At 40.2% G+C, this 15,627-nt stretch overlaps 1 protein-coding gene across 1 annotated transcript in view; it reads left to right on the top strand.

Moving 5' to 3' along the window:
- LOC124153277 overlaps positions 1–15,627 on the top strand; it is a 62,676-nt gene that overhangs the window by 29,586 nt on the left and 17,463 nt on the right. Inside the window, exons 3-4 of the mRNA XM_046526373.1 lie at positions 2,941–3,161; positions 8,590–8,801. Coding sequence (XP_046382329.1) covers positions 2,941–3,161; positions 8,590–8,801 — 433 coding nt within the window. The remainder of the gene's footprint in view (positions 1–2,940; positions 3,162–8,589; positions 8,802–15,627) is intronic.

Here is a 15,627-nt window from a genome sequence, read left to right as displayed (position 1 = left end):
TTTCCAAGGGAGACGTTGTGCATTGTTTGAAAGGATTCAGCTTCCTGCGAAAAATTCCACACGTTCCCACGACGCCAGCCACTAAGTCAGTCAGTCCGGTCGCCAATAAGCTCGCCCGTCCTACGATGGGTGGTTAATCAGGTGCAAAAGGTGCAAATCAATAATTGAGGACGGGGCAAACACGCCTCGGGGCTTCATTAAATCTCACTCCTCAGGACGGGGGGAGGGGGGATGAATGGGCGACTCGGGTGCCATGGGAACGGACACTAGAGGAGCAGAGGTCATCGGGAGAGGGGTGGGGGAGGAATGTCCGCCAATGATGAATTTGAACGACAGCTCAAAGAAGGAATGGGACTGCTTCCTACTCGTGCAGAGGGAACACGGAGAGGGAGCGCTCCCCTGAGCACAATGACTACGTAATTAACAACCCCGGACGACGAGAGAGATGACGCGAGCGAAAGAGAGAGACAGTGAACGGCGGCCTTTGCATTCCCAGCATAGGCGTAGAAAGTGAAGTCCGACTCACCAAATAAAAGAGAATCCTCGGAAAATTATAGACTCATTATTTTCGTGAGTACAATTTTAATTAGAGTATTGATTAGTCGTAATTATAATATTTTTATTATTTTTCCTCTTTCTGCACTTATTCTATGAATTATTTTCAAAAAATAGTTCAACGATTGATTATCTTAAATAAAAGTTAAATGTTAGAGTAAATCATTAATTTACTATAATTTTGACCTTTTGCTTTCATCCCAGCATGCTTATTATCAAGGTTCAAACGACAACTTTGACTAAAATATTCCCGAGGCACAACGTCTCAATTTATTTTACCATTGCTCACTTTATGACTACAGAAACACATGGAAGGAAAAAATCGTTTCCAACATATAATCTCAAAAAAAAAAATTAGGAGTAGAAATAGATTGAAAATGTCTGGCAGGGCAATCAAAAATTGAGGAAAAATTATGGAAATTATCAAATACTGAAATTTCGAAAATTTCCAGGGATATAATTATACTTCTTAAACACCCTTACGAGAAATGATTCCATATAATACGCCTCAAGTAGCAATAAGACTAAAATTTTCTCCAATAAAAACCTGAATGCCATAAAATTTCAAAAAATATTTCCACAAAGTAATGCAGGAGTAATACCTAATCACACTTGCTCTATACAAACAATGTAAATACACCAACCGTTTCCTGTAAGTACCAAGAGTCTTAATAAGAAGAGCTAATAAAACAAAGGATGATTTCCCCTTGTTGTTGTTATAAATATAACAAGCAGCAACAGCAATTGATTAAATTTCTACAAATGCTAAGGAGTGATCCTCAACTGAAGTGTTAATTTTAGTTTTTCTTTAAGATTGTAACGTAATTCATAAAGTAATAACCCAAATTGCAAAACATTGCCAAGATAAAATTACAAAAGCATCGACTTATCGTAAATGAGATCTAATCATTAAATATTATTATTTGAACATGTATCATTAGATACGAGTAGATAGAACCTCCGCAAAATTGCTACACCAAACACTTGTGAGTAAAATTACTCATTTGAGGCAACTTCCCGCTTCCTTGGTTACGTGCTACAACAACTCGCCCAGGATGCATAATTTTTCGAAGAACTCCTAATTGTAGCTGTATGGCAAGTATATTTCAGTAAAACCCATCTTAAAGACAAATTCAATCCAGGAACGAATACATTTTATAGTTCATAACACAATTATTCAGTTTTAAATCATAACTTTCGCGACGGTTTTCCGTAATTCGCAGCCATTATTCCACGAATTTTTCGATTCTAAAAAAAAAATGAAGTAACAAAATATCGTTTCAAATATTCTCCGCAAAGAAAATAGATTCGCATGTTTCGATCGCCCTTTAAACCCAACGGATTTTTTGGATGCAACTTCTCTCTTACCACTCTCTCCCTCTCTATCTACTCAGAAAATGTCCACCTTTGAAGTCGCAATGCGATAAATTTCCACTCATCGATCAAAATTTTCGCCAAGCTTTTGAGAAGTTGCTTAAAAATGAGAATGGGAAGACACGGATGAAAATAGATGTTGAAGCAGCGACGGCTAAAAAAAGCGTTTGCCAGTTTCCAGGGAGAATAAAAAGAGAAGAAACTAATTACTCTCTCCTCTCCCCCAGGGAATCTTCATCGAAGATAATCCCAACTTCTGATCAAACTTTTCAACCTCAATTTCGCCCACATGGGTTGGAAACTATCCGCGGGATAAAGCTCGCGCCTTTCATATTTTCACCCCGCAAGGCTTCGCGGGGGCGCACAACCCCCTCAGTGGGCAAAAGCCATCCCACCGAACACCCCCTCAGACTCCGCGGAGGCACCAAACGTGTGGGTTTGGCTACTTCCAAGCGACAGTGATTGAGAGCGATGAAGAAATTAGTCTTCCAGCCAACGCTCATCGCAAGTAGCTTAGTTCATCGGAAGCATCGCATCAAAATACTCATGACAGTCACTTCAAAATGGATTAAATTTTTAATGCTCTGCTACAATCTCATCCACATACATTTATACTTCCTGCTCTTAAATATTACGTTGAGTTGGGGATGCCTTTGTTCGTCGTGCGAATGTAAAAATTAAGCCTCAAACTGCATATAACTTTATCCCAAATACAAAAATATACACCTCAAAATTATGAAGTAAAATGGTCTGATTGCTTGTTGTTGATGATGTATCGATTCTTTTTTTAATAATGTGTAAAAAAATTACATTATAAAATTCCCACTTAAGACACAGCAAATGTATGCTCTACTAATCTTCATACCGTCATATTTAAAATAGTACTTTCATACAAGTATCTCACAAAAAATGTGTTTGGTCGCGTGGAAGAGTGGTATCCCCTCAGCTACATTTAAATTTGTTTCTTTTGTATTGAGATGTTAACATTGTTGTTTAACCCTCTCTCCGCAGGGATCGGAGGTCCGGAGGGGGAGGGATGCTGGGTCCAGGGACAGCGGACCCCTGGTCTCTGGGGGGCGTGGAGGGGTTCCCGGAGGAGCGGAGGCCGTGGGGAGGGGGCGGGAAGGCGCGGGGAGGCGAGGGGGGAGCGGGGCGGGCGGGGGAGGGAAGAGGGGCGAGGGCCCGGGGCGGATCAGCCAAACCGCAGCCACCACCGCCCCCCGCGCCCAAAGGTGAGTGGCATGCGGGCCTCATGTGTTAAGTAGCGTACTGGAAGGAAATACGAAGTTGGATGCAAATACAAACATAGCACTGCCTTCAAAAATTCAAAAATGGAAATGCATAGATGCATTACGCCAAAGTTGACAAAGTTTAAAAATATGAGTAAATAATTAAACTTATAAATATAAAAATGATGACAAAAAGGCACACTTCGTGAGTAATGGGGCAATGACCAAGTCTTATGCTGAATAAAGCGCAAGTGTCCTGAGGCCGCACTCTGTAATGGGCAAATTAAGGGATGGCGTGAGAGAAATATTAGCCGCAGGAAAGGCACAATACCACTTTAATTTACGAGATACTACGAATTTTGAATAATAAATTAAATAGCCCACTCGCACGTTCTATCTTCGGCATTCTTCTAAAACAGTTTGCTTAACATCAATTCTTTCTGGTATCTATATCCTTTCGTTGGTTTACATGGTTGGTTGGGCGAGCAAGTAAGTGAGAACATTTTGAGTGTGTCAGTTTTTAGTTGCATATTGTGTTCAACTTTCCTATGTCTGTGCCCCAATTTCCATTCAGCCCTATCCCAAACCAAATCCCTTGACTTGCGCAGTAAAGAGTGCAGACCTTGGGGAATTCCCTTTCATACAACTGTGGTGCAGGACCATGAGACATAGGCTAACACTCCACAACAACTTTACAGCTTTGCAACAACAAAGGCGTGGTTGCTTTATAAAACTCTCTCGGCGCAGTTCCATGGAGAACCTTCGATAGGCAGATATTCCCAGGGCATAAGGGCCGACAGAATCGTTCGTTGAGAGACCAAAAGAGGCCTTCCCGGAATACTCATTTTAGCCGAACTTTTCGCGACAGCTCTTCCGAATAATCTCTCCCTCCTGCGCATGCGTGTGTTCGTGGCTTATCTTTTACCCTCGACCGATATCGACAACTGCTGTTGGCTGCAGAAAGAAGGAATCGTCACTATGGCGCTTTGAAGGGATGAATGAAAGGCGGAGACTTCAAACACGGGCGACAAGCAATCTCTCCCGCATGATCTCGTTCAGATTGGGCTCGCCTATTTACGCATGGCGGAATGCAAATGTATAGCATAAAAGATCAGGGCGTCCCTTCGGAGATGATGAGCAACGAGTCTAAATGTTGGCGGGGGGGGGGGGGGGGAGGAAGTCGAATTGAAGGGGTGCCAGCGGAAGGGCCGAGTTGCAACTGACATCGGCCGAATGCCCTCCCAAGCGGACGGAGGAAAAAATTGTTTTTTTCCGATGATTCTGGGATATCAAGCAAAAGAAGAATGATACCTGCGCTGCTGCTCTGTGAATTATTTGTGGAGCGGGCATTTGCAAATCCTTTTCAACAGACGAAGGAGGTCACGAAGCCACCGACTGGTCAATGACCCCTTGAGCGATATTTTCCATCAACCTGGTTTTGGGTAACTTAACTTGGGCCGTTTTGATAATGTTGAGTAAATTTTTTCCAATCATTTGAGCCCAGGTTAATGATTGATTCTATCTGTCTCAATTCACGTTATCCTGACCTGCTTTGCTTTACTCAAGCTTTCAAATTTTATCCAACTTAATTCATAATTTTAGCTTACGGCGCGGCACTACGGTGTCTCGTTTAACTCTAATTAGACGTTATAAAAGCCGTTCAAGTGGATACAATTTGTCACAACATTTCATGGTACCAATTAACTGTTGCATTCATCATTCAGTTTTTTGAGTGAACACATGATTATTAGCGAAAGGATATATACAAGCATGTTGCAGAGTAATAAAAAGTAACGCCGCGAAGAGCCAAAAATAGTTACGAGCGATTACAAATTATCACAGAGTTTTATCGTGGATTATACTGGTAGCTGCTAGAGACTCGGAACCTACGATAAGTGCTAGGCTAATTGATATTACTTGAGCAATGAAGATCATATTCAGAGCAATATGGAGAACATTATCTTACGACCTCTATATATATTCAGATCCATCAGAAATATTAACATCAGACAATATTAGCCGAATATTATATAGGTCTGCGAATCCGATTTTCCCCGGAACGATGAAAGAGTTCAACGAAATGCAGCAGTATAATCACTCCAAAAAAAAAACACCTTCTTTCTTATTTGTTCGATAAACGGCAGGTGCCTTTACAATTCCCGCTACACGCCTATTAAGGGGGCTTGAAGGGTAGTACGTGGGGATCCATAATTCTTAAATGCTGAAAAAGATAAGTTCAAAGTTTCTAAACTATTTTATTGCGGTAAAATGTGTCACTTTGTATTGTCTTACAAGACATCACTCAAGCAGTTAGTGTCAAACAGAGTCCCAGTAGCAGATGTGTGGGCTGCTGCTGATTTAGCCAAATATCGCACCAGCTGACATATCGGCCACCGAGTAAGAACCTTGGCATTTTTGGGAATCCATTTTGAAAAATCGTAGGGAGCGATGGAATGTGAAATGTCATCAACTATGAAAAATGAAGGTGTATTATCTCATACACATTGAAATTCAATGTATTTTTATATCATCTGAAAGAATTCCACATCATTAAAAAAAATATTAAAATTTAATGAGTTTGCCGATGATATTGACATAATATCATATTGGAAACACTTCCTCAGCTCAATATATGAAATGAAATCTCTATGCTAGCATGAAATACCAAGAATAAAAAGTATCACTCCTCAAGGAAACTTATTTGGAATTTTCCAACGCGCAACCCTCAGTTCGTTGGTTCAGAATGGAGAGAGAACAACCAAATTTTCTAGTACGAACAGGATATTTGCGGAAGGGTCATTTTTCAAGTGACGGACAACGCCGGCGGCCAACGAGACTCGTACGGCAATAAACTCGTGGAATGAAACACACAATAATATTCGAATTCATCTGCAAATCAATTCGCTAATTCAAGTGAAATCACAATGGTTAAATAAAAATGGCACTTGGTATCGCCTATAACGCCTACGCAAGAATTAGTTTAAATCTTATTGAATTCTCAACAGTTATTTTACCTATAACAATAAAATGTGATCTTGGAACTTAAAGCATTTCCTCGCTAGCATTTGAAAGCGTCTCGAGAATAAACATTTTCCATACATCTGAGAAAGTACAGAGGGAAAACGATCAAATTTTTAAATGTTGAAATATTGTCAGCATACTTCCTGACAATATCAAGGATAAAGCAAAGGTCGTAAACAAATACCACTCAAAAAAAACCAGATTGTATTGTTAGTGATACGTCCTCTAAATACTTCGAATTAATTATTAGGACAGCGTTTCTGTTAGTGGGAAACGTCGTCATCTATTCGATCGAATATTTCCACATTTCACATTGTTCTCAATTAGTCTGTGCTCTGATCCACCATGGACACGCTCTTTTCGATCGTCCACTACCGGACGTGACGTAACGTAGTGCGGTTCCAGTCTGATTTTCGAACCATCCCATAAGGGTCATGGGCGTAGGGCATGGAAGACGTCCTAGCATTTAACTGCCCTCATTGGTGGAAAAAACTGATGCTGCAGCTTTAAAGTTGTTGTCTGGAGTATATACCTACTTGGAATCCGTCAGTTTTGTATAAGTTTCACCAAATATATTTTCGAAAATTCTCTCGATAAGTTTAAGTATGATTTTAGGAATTATGGCTTCTGAGTAACCACGCAGATGATGAACCCACTTATCGAAGTTCCTTGAATTCAATATCATTTATGCAGTCGAGTGATGCGAAATTAATTAAAAATGGAATATAAAAATTACTTTCTCTTGTCATAATTTTCCGACCAAGATTATTCTCACGAATAATATAAACCGTCGATACAGTGAACTCATTTTCAATCGAGGCGAAATATTCATGGCTTGCAACGTAAGTTTTGCATTTATTGAGATGACCGCTGTGTGCTTCTATTTGTTGATTTTATAAGCACTTTAAATGAACTGTCATCAACTTTGAAATGCACCCAAAGCAAGAAACTACTGGTGTTTACCAAAAAATGAGTGAATCTTGAGATCTTGTGATATAATGGATATACTTTCAGTATCGTGTAATATTTCAATCTATAAAAGTTTTCATAGCATTATACTTTACAAAAACTGTTCCTTTTTTACTTGAGCGTATTCACTGAATTCATGGTTAAATAAAAACACAGTACAACACAGTAAAAACACATTATCAAGACTTGATAATGACGTTGTAACGTTGAAACTAGTAGACTGCAAAAATATAAGGTTGTGGAATAGTACTGTGTTTTTATTTAACCATGAATATCTCATCGTTCCACCAAGTAACGCCTAAATCTGTTGATTGTATTCACTGAAGTTTTTTTTCACTTCAAATTCATCAAATCAACTGCGGCCCATTGAAATTGGTCTCCGGACTCTGCTTCTCCCTTTTTTGTTCACAATACTGCCTCCCAATATCGAAACAGAGCGAGGAATTGCAAAAAAGAGTGGGAGGGCGGATAAGAGCTTTGAGCTGTTTGCACTCACTTAAAAGAAAACCTTGGATTAGTATAAGTGATTGAACGAACTATGGCCGTTAAATAGTGGAAAGAAAATTAATTCGAGCCGTACTCTTTGGTGGTACCTAAGAGTACGGCCCTGGGGAATTAATTATCTTTCGACCTTGGATTAGATTGGACCACGGATGTATGGAAAAAGTACTCGGAATGTTTCCTCTAATGAGGAGCACAGCAATTCATGCTTGAAATGGGCTTAGACCGGGGGTTTACAAACTTTTCAATTAGGGCCACATTAAATATTTACCACTTTTATGCGGGCCGAAGGAATTGAAATAAATCAGTTCCATGAATTTACTGAAAAATTAGAGTACAAACAGGAAAATATTAAAAGGTATCTTATTGAAAAAAACAGGGTAAATTAAATAACAGCGCCAGCTTTCAATATTTCAGTGATACCAGCCGTATGGTAATTATTTTTTCAAGGGCATCACAAAGGGATTCGTTTGGCTGGCCGGATGAAATTGTGTGTCGGGCCGGATATGCCCCCCAGGGCCATAGATTGGAGACCCCTGGCTTAGTCAATGAAATTATTGGAATGTTTTGAAACACGTCCGAAGGATCAAATTATCTCTGTAAAGGCGAATTATTTTCTATATTTGACCGAAAACGTGATAAATATTACTTTGTGAGGTATAAAAGCGCACCTAATCCTGCTTCGTTAAAAAAAATAAAAATTTGACTATAAAAGCGAAGACAATTTCTTGAAAAAAATGTTTTATCAAAGAAACATACCAATTGTTTAAAGGTATTAATATGAAATACTGGTATATCTTTGAATTAAATTAATTGTTACCCAAGTAGATGTACAGATTACGTGGCTCCGAGTACCCTAAACATGCATATTAATTATTTTTTCTCCATTGACGTTTTTAGCAAAAAACAATGTCGTGATTGTGATCGTAAAAAATTGCAGTGCCACCAGACTTCGCGGAGGAGTTGGCAGTGGCCGGGGGTCGACTGGCGGGCGGGGGAAGAGGGCGCCAATTCCAGCAACCACCCCCCGCGCTCTCCCCGTACCAGCTGTGGTTGCAGGGGCAGCTCACGGGACAACCCCTCAAGCCAGAACACCAGCAAATGCACCTCCCAGCGCAGTACCCAAGGCCACAGCCACCGCCCGACTACCAGGTGAGCCACATTACAACACACGTCTACATTTACAAGCCACCTCCAGGGGTCGTGTGATCCCACACCAGGCACTCCAACCCTGGCCTTAATCAGAAATGCACTCGTTCGTCGGACACAGGTCAAGCGCTCAGGACAACGACACGCCGTCAGACCAGAAATAGTGGCGGCTCGCCCATAAGGACTCTCGGTCTCCGCCCCTCCCAAAGATTTGAAAAAGGAAAAAAATTCAAGTACCCATTCAATTATAATTATACATGTAACTAACCAAAGTGCTTTTTCAATCGCATGCATCGAAAATATAGGAAAAACACGCTATAATAGCGCGAGAAGTTCACATTTGTAGCCCCGGGGCACTGGCCATAATGCCCCAATCCATTGCCATGCTGTTATATCAAGAGTGGTCGTGGTGGGGGCTGCTGGTGCTATGACGCGTCTAAGCTTGTGCCTTATGGAAGTCTTGGGACGCCGCCCAAGCATTCGCAGAGCGACATATCTAGTGAGATGACATCGCTGCGCCGGCCGGCGGCCGTATAATCTTGGTGTTGCAGAATACCTTGTTTTGGTAATCAGTGGACTTATTATTTGTAAATTGTTTCAATTTAAACAGACTTAGTTATAGTTGAGTTAATCGAGATAGTGATTGTTAGTATTTTAGTGCTGGTGATTGTTTTATGTATTATTGAGTCATAATAGTCCATGGATTGCCTTAAAAACTCACTAAAATACACAAAATATTCAAACATTTTGACCCCCGGTGGGGTGTGCCCCTCTCAGTATTTGACTCACGAGCCGCCACTGACCAGAAACTGGGAAAGTGCTAAGGACACGAATATGAAACCATGCAAATAAAACTACTATAGAGCGTTCCACATTTAGTTGACAGTACGGGCCTTATGGATAACAGTGTTGCCAAGCTTCCGCTCCGCCGGCAGGCATCCTAACAGCGTATGCAATCACACATAATAGAGCGCCAAAACGGTTTGGTTCAAAAAGGAGTTAGGGATCGCACGAAAGACGGCGTAAATTACGGAATTTTTTAGCGTAAATTGCAATACCTTTGCTGCAATATAAAAGGAAAAGTCTTTTGTTATTTTATGTACGTACTTATTCAATGCACAAGCTGAATAATGAATAATCTGTAATGTAAAAAATAACAATAAATTGAAGGATAATAAAAATTATCGCCACTCCTGAATGAGACAAAATTTCTATTCCTCCCATATTATGCAATATTTTTTGGCTCTGGCTAGTATTACATGAAAGGCGATGTTGTACAAGACATCATCAATCTTTAATTTTTCAAAATTTTCCCGTACTTGGTTTATTGCAAATTAAAGATCTCTTTTCGAGCTGAATTCTTCAAAGCTAATTTCCTTAATGTTCTCTTTCCTCCACCTTGTAGTAGGCAAGGATTCCAATTTCCTTGAGTAATAAGAGGCATTATCTACCACTATAATTGATCCTTCGGGTAAGTTTTCAAGAAGTGAGTGCTCAAACCATCGCTCGTAACACTCGCCACCCACTTCTTCATGCTCATCCATTGAGTTCTTTTTGTACAGAAACACATGCGATGCTCCTTTTATGAACCCATTTTCCATTCCTGTGTGTATAATTGCAAATCGTCCTCCTCAGGAAGTGGGGGCCAAGCCCAGTATTTAGTCCGGCGAGGAAAGCTTGACGCGGATTTTCTAATTGTATGTTTCGCAAACTAATGTTCATTATTTGTCCAACATTAATCCAAATTTCGCCTGTGAATACACTCGTCCTGTGTTCGCGACGATATTTTTTTAGCTGCCTTAAATAATTAATTGTGCCACCAACGAATAATATCATCCCTTTCGATAAGGACGATTCTTTTCCCCTGCGTTCGTACACGAAGCCTATGTCCAAAAGAACACGATATAGTGTTGTCCTTTTGTAATCTGGGAGAATACTATCCATATTTACCGAGTTTAAGATGGATTTTAAAGTCGGAGGAATATTTTTCACGAAGGATTCATGTACCTTCCTTCTAATTCCCGATCTCACCAAACCGTCGAAAATCACTGCTCTCGAATTTTTGTAAGGCTGTCTAATTTCTACAGTTTTTGAAGGAGTTACCAATGGACCACGGGAGCTTTCCTTTCTAACTCTGTAAATAGTGAACTTCTAGCACCCACTAGCCTTCGAAGCTTCTCGGCAGGCCTCACTAATGCTGAGAGATTTCCTTAAGTACGAGAAGACTTTGAGCACCAACTGTCTTTCGCGGCTTATGAGCTTCTCACCTTTTCTCCTCTTCTTTGTATCGGACATATTGATTGGGCGTGTTACAACAAAGATAAGTGTAAAACACCCTTCACAATTCTCAAATTCAGCAGACCACACAACACTTGTTCACTCCAAAAAAATGCAATGACAAACTGAACGCCTTCGTAAATTCTTCCCAAGGCCCCTTCGGCTAGGGTCGCTTTTGGTGCAGGTTTTATGGTGCCCTATGAAAGGAACTCAGAAAAAACCCAAGCCCCCTTTTGTAAAGGCGTGCACTGGATGGGGTAGTGTTTCGCACAGATTATGAGAGATTCTTTTTCTTGGTTTCCGCGATGGGGCCTAAACACCCAAGGCGAAAGCGTCTTATTTCCAAGCCGCTTGCTTACTTTCGCGTATCAATGTATTCAGATAAAAACACTGCTGTTACGACGTATGAGTATTCTCTGTTTAGGATATCGAACGATTAGATAAATATATTTCATAGTATGCATTGACAAAAAACTCCTTTTCCGCCCGAGAATTTTCCCTCTGCGCGCAAGAAAAAGCAAGAAGCCCGGCCCAGCGGCAACGTAATATTTTTTTCTTAAGATCAAAACCTTGTAACTCGCTTCAGAATTGATGTAAGTTAATGATTTTTTCACCAAAAATAACCTTGTAGTTTTCTTCACATTTGATACGCAGCATGTAGGGATCTACGACGTAAGAAACGTAAGTTAGTAAGCGACTACTTTTTACCTTGCAAAAATCAAAATTTTCTTGTCCTAAAGGGTGTTACGTCGGCATAACAACATTTTAACTCAATGTTTGTACAAATGGTGAAGACCTTTAAGGAGAAAATAGTGTGAAGAAATTTTTGCAGAAGATTCAATTCAATACAGACAACGGTCAGGTAGAAATTGCGAGAAGAAGACAAAGTAAACAAATATAAGTTTCTGACGGATATTTAAGGAAATGTTTTTTATAGCTTTTGTTATAATTTTTATCGATAAACTATTGACACCAATGAATGCAGCATCTCTTTCTACATTAGAACGCAATTTTTAATCAGTGCATAACGCAACATTAATTTTCGTGCTGTTATTGACAACACCGCGCTCCTGGCCTTATGGAGATTAACATGGGAAACGATTCTCCATAAGAGCCCATACTGTCAACTAAATGTGGAACGCTCTATAGATAGTAAGTAACGGAAAAACGAAAAGTTTCTTACTTTTCAGTAATAACTTCGACATCTCAAATCAACGAAGACAGTAAGTGATTCATGAATGAGTTATAAAATTTCAAGCAGACAGTTTGTATTAAGAAATATAACAAATGATTAACTACAGATGCAGATTCGAGGGGTTATGTTCTACAGCTGTGAAATTGCTTTAACAAATTTGCAGCGACGAGATTTTGATTCATGTTTCAAATTTATTTTCGTGAGAGGATGATCGTATGACATAAAATAATTATTTACAAATTTTCAATTTACTCGTAAACAATCGGAGATCTGTATAGATGGGAAGCAAGTTAGATTCCCTTTCCCGGCGACATCTACTTTGGGTCTAAACCGTCTGAGTGAATTTAATGGTACATACCAACAACATATTGGGCAGCGAATCTTTACCATCCTCAAGGCAAGGCCGTCAGGGAGCATCGGAGGCATTTTTGACTTGGACGCCCGGTTATATTATTGGCGGCTGAATATAGCCTCAGTCAGGACCATCGCATTAATTGGGACGATGCTAGTGTTCTCTGGCACACAGGACATTTTTGGGATCACTTGCCGAAGGAAGCGATATAAATGAGAATAGAAAGAAGACACTTAATTCAAGATTTGGGGTACGCAATCAGTAACTTTTGGAATAGAATCCTAAAAAGAATGCAAATGGGCAGAGCGGAGCGAACGGTCGGCGGTTTAAGTTCATCATTCAGCGGTCCTCCCGACCAGTAGTCGGAGCTCAACCAATTTCCCACCACCAGCGCCCGTATAAAACCAGCGGACAGTCTAGCTTCGGTTCCAGTCAGCCTCTACGGGTGGCGGGGAATTCAACATTGAGGACCATCCTGCAACTAGGATGGAACTACGCCAGGGAGTTCCTGTACACCCTCACAGCCATCGAGCCGATCGAGGATCATTTCAAGAGCCGCATGAACGCTACCAGCGGCCATGCTCTTCCACAAGCAGAGAGGAGCACCTGCCACCAAAACCAAAGAAGAGACGGAGGTGAAGGACCCTCGCTAAAAAAACCGGACGGGAGAACCTCTCCGAAATCTCAGCGGCTTAGAGACGAAACGTTGGGAATCTGATAGGCCCAGGCAATAAGGACTGCCTTACCTAAGCACCACCCCTGTCTTCAAGGCATTTCCCCTGAGGATGGGTAACGAGTCGTTACGAGACATTCACTTCGGCAGCATTAAATTCACTCACCCGGAGGAGAACCCGAGAAGAGTGCGGCATCAGATAGGAAACCTTAGTTGAAATAGGATTAAAGCAGAGAAAAAACATAGCAATAGGTAAAAAGTGCTTTTATAATGTTTACATTCATGAATTTTTATACACAAGAGTGAATTTTATTTTTTTACTTACTCAAAACCATATTACCCATCTTTACAACCCTACGATAATTTATAAATTTATTTCAACGTTGGATAGGTATCAATTTGAAGGAAACTAATTGCTATGCCTGAGAAATGGGTGACACGAGATGTTACCAATGTGAAACATTTCCTTACAAGCATTAAATTTGTCATTATTTTCTTTTCCCCACTTTTATTACCCATGAACTTCAGGGTGATTAGCTTGACAATCATTTGTTTACCACCCTCCCCTCGCAAGTGGCCAGTTACAAAGAGGGGTTAAACCATTCGGCTCCTTAGAATCGCCATCTTTAATTGCCATAATGTAATGACGTCATTATAAACGGCATTATATTTAATAATTATAATTGTACATCACCGCTCTCTAGTCCCATAATAGGGTAGTTTCCTTCATCAAAGAAAACGAAAGGCATTGATTGCGATTTGTTACCCACCATTTGTGTATTCATAGTTTATTCATCATTATCGTATTATATTCTTCATTCATTATCATTCATCATCAGTATCATTCCCAGTTTAGACGAATTGCAATGGTCAAGTTAAACTGTAATTGAAAAAGCCCAGATTGGCGCCCATGCGATGCCACTCCACGTGACGTCACATGGACCAGTTTCTATACGAGTGGTAAGGGGTTGTACATCGTCTGAGATTACCAATGCATGCATGAGGAAAAGAGCTCAGGGAAACATCTCTTAATAATCACCTATTAAAATTGTCTATGGTCGGAAAGTTTCCTTCGTTTGATAAGGTATTAATAATCCTTATTTAAGCCAAGCGCTACAAGCTAGCAGGGTACTCTGCTACCTGCTAGCATCCTGCGCCGTATCAGCGCTCAAAGCCTCGCCCCAAGGTCCCCTCACAAGGCAACAGCGGGAACCAGAATGACGCCACACGGAGTTTTCTCAGCATTCATACTTAGCCGTCGCGTTTTCGCGCGCTTGACATTTTTCACTTTTCATTTAATCGCGAAAAATGTATGTCGTCATTTAAAAATATAAAAGCGTGAAATACGTAGGTACTCCAGGAGTAATAATCTTTCGATTTAGGCAATAAAAAATAAAATGAAACCACTCTATAAAACAATTTTTGCTTGTTCCGCGAGCTTAGGATTGATGAAAATCTTTTCTACTTCGCAGTCACTTAAGTCTCAGCAGTTTCACTTCATTCAGTTTTTAAAAAGAGCTTTAGTTCGTACCATAGAAATAATTAAACGAGGTGATATTGATGAGAAACGGTCCTCTAAGAAATATAAGCTTGACATAATATTGATTCCACCAACCTTCATATAATTCATAACGCCATAATTTTTACGCAATGCAGGGCGCAGCTAGGAATTAAGGCTGGGGGGGTTAAGGTGTAACTAATACCGGGGTGTGTGGGGTATGGAATACCCACCAGCATAAGCGGTAGGTGCGAGACTAGTAAATTTCGGAATAGGAGGGAACACTCAAAATTAGAAATTGGATTTCGTTATTTTAAACCAAAAAGACATGAATGAAAAACACAAACGCCAAAGTTCAGAGCTCAAATTCGATTTTTAACCGAGATAAGTAGCTTTAAAAGTCCGCTAGGGGCTTTGGCCACGCCCACGACGCGAAACGTATTTCTATTGGCTGACGCCGTGTGACGTGTGAACCTCATAAATGCCGCGGGAGTGACTCTTGAAGAAGCAGTAAACACATTGGGTTCGTGGAAATAGTGGCCAAAAGTTTATCATTATGGTGAAACAAAACGTTAATTTTGTTATGGCTGATTCTCGAAATGTACTGATATTATCAACCGAGGCTCTGAACATTTTTTTTGTCCCAAAACCAATTATTTCATTGAAATGAAACTTATTAAGATGAAATGTTTACAGTTTTCAGAGAGACTGTGATCATGGCAATTATAGTGGATGCTTTAATTTGTGGACATACCATCGTAAAATCCTTTACGTATTAATCGTTTTTAGTTTCCGGATGTAAACTATGAAATTAATTAAAACATGTGCTTTAGT

This window comes from Ischnura elegans, chromosome 2 (assembly GCF_921293095.1).
Source record: "Ischnura elegans chromosome 2, ioIscEleg1.1, whole genome shotgun sequence".
In the NCBI taxonomy this organism is placed as follows: Eukaryota; Metazoa; Arthropoda; class Insecta; order Odonata; family Coenagrionidae; genus Ischnura; species Ischnura elegans.
This window is presented reverse-complemented; position numbering and strand designations above follow the sequence as displayed.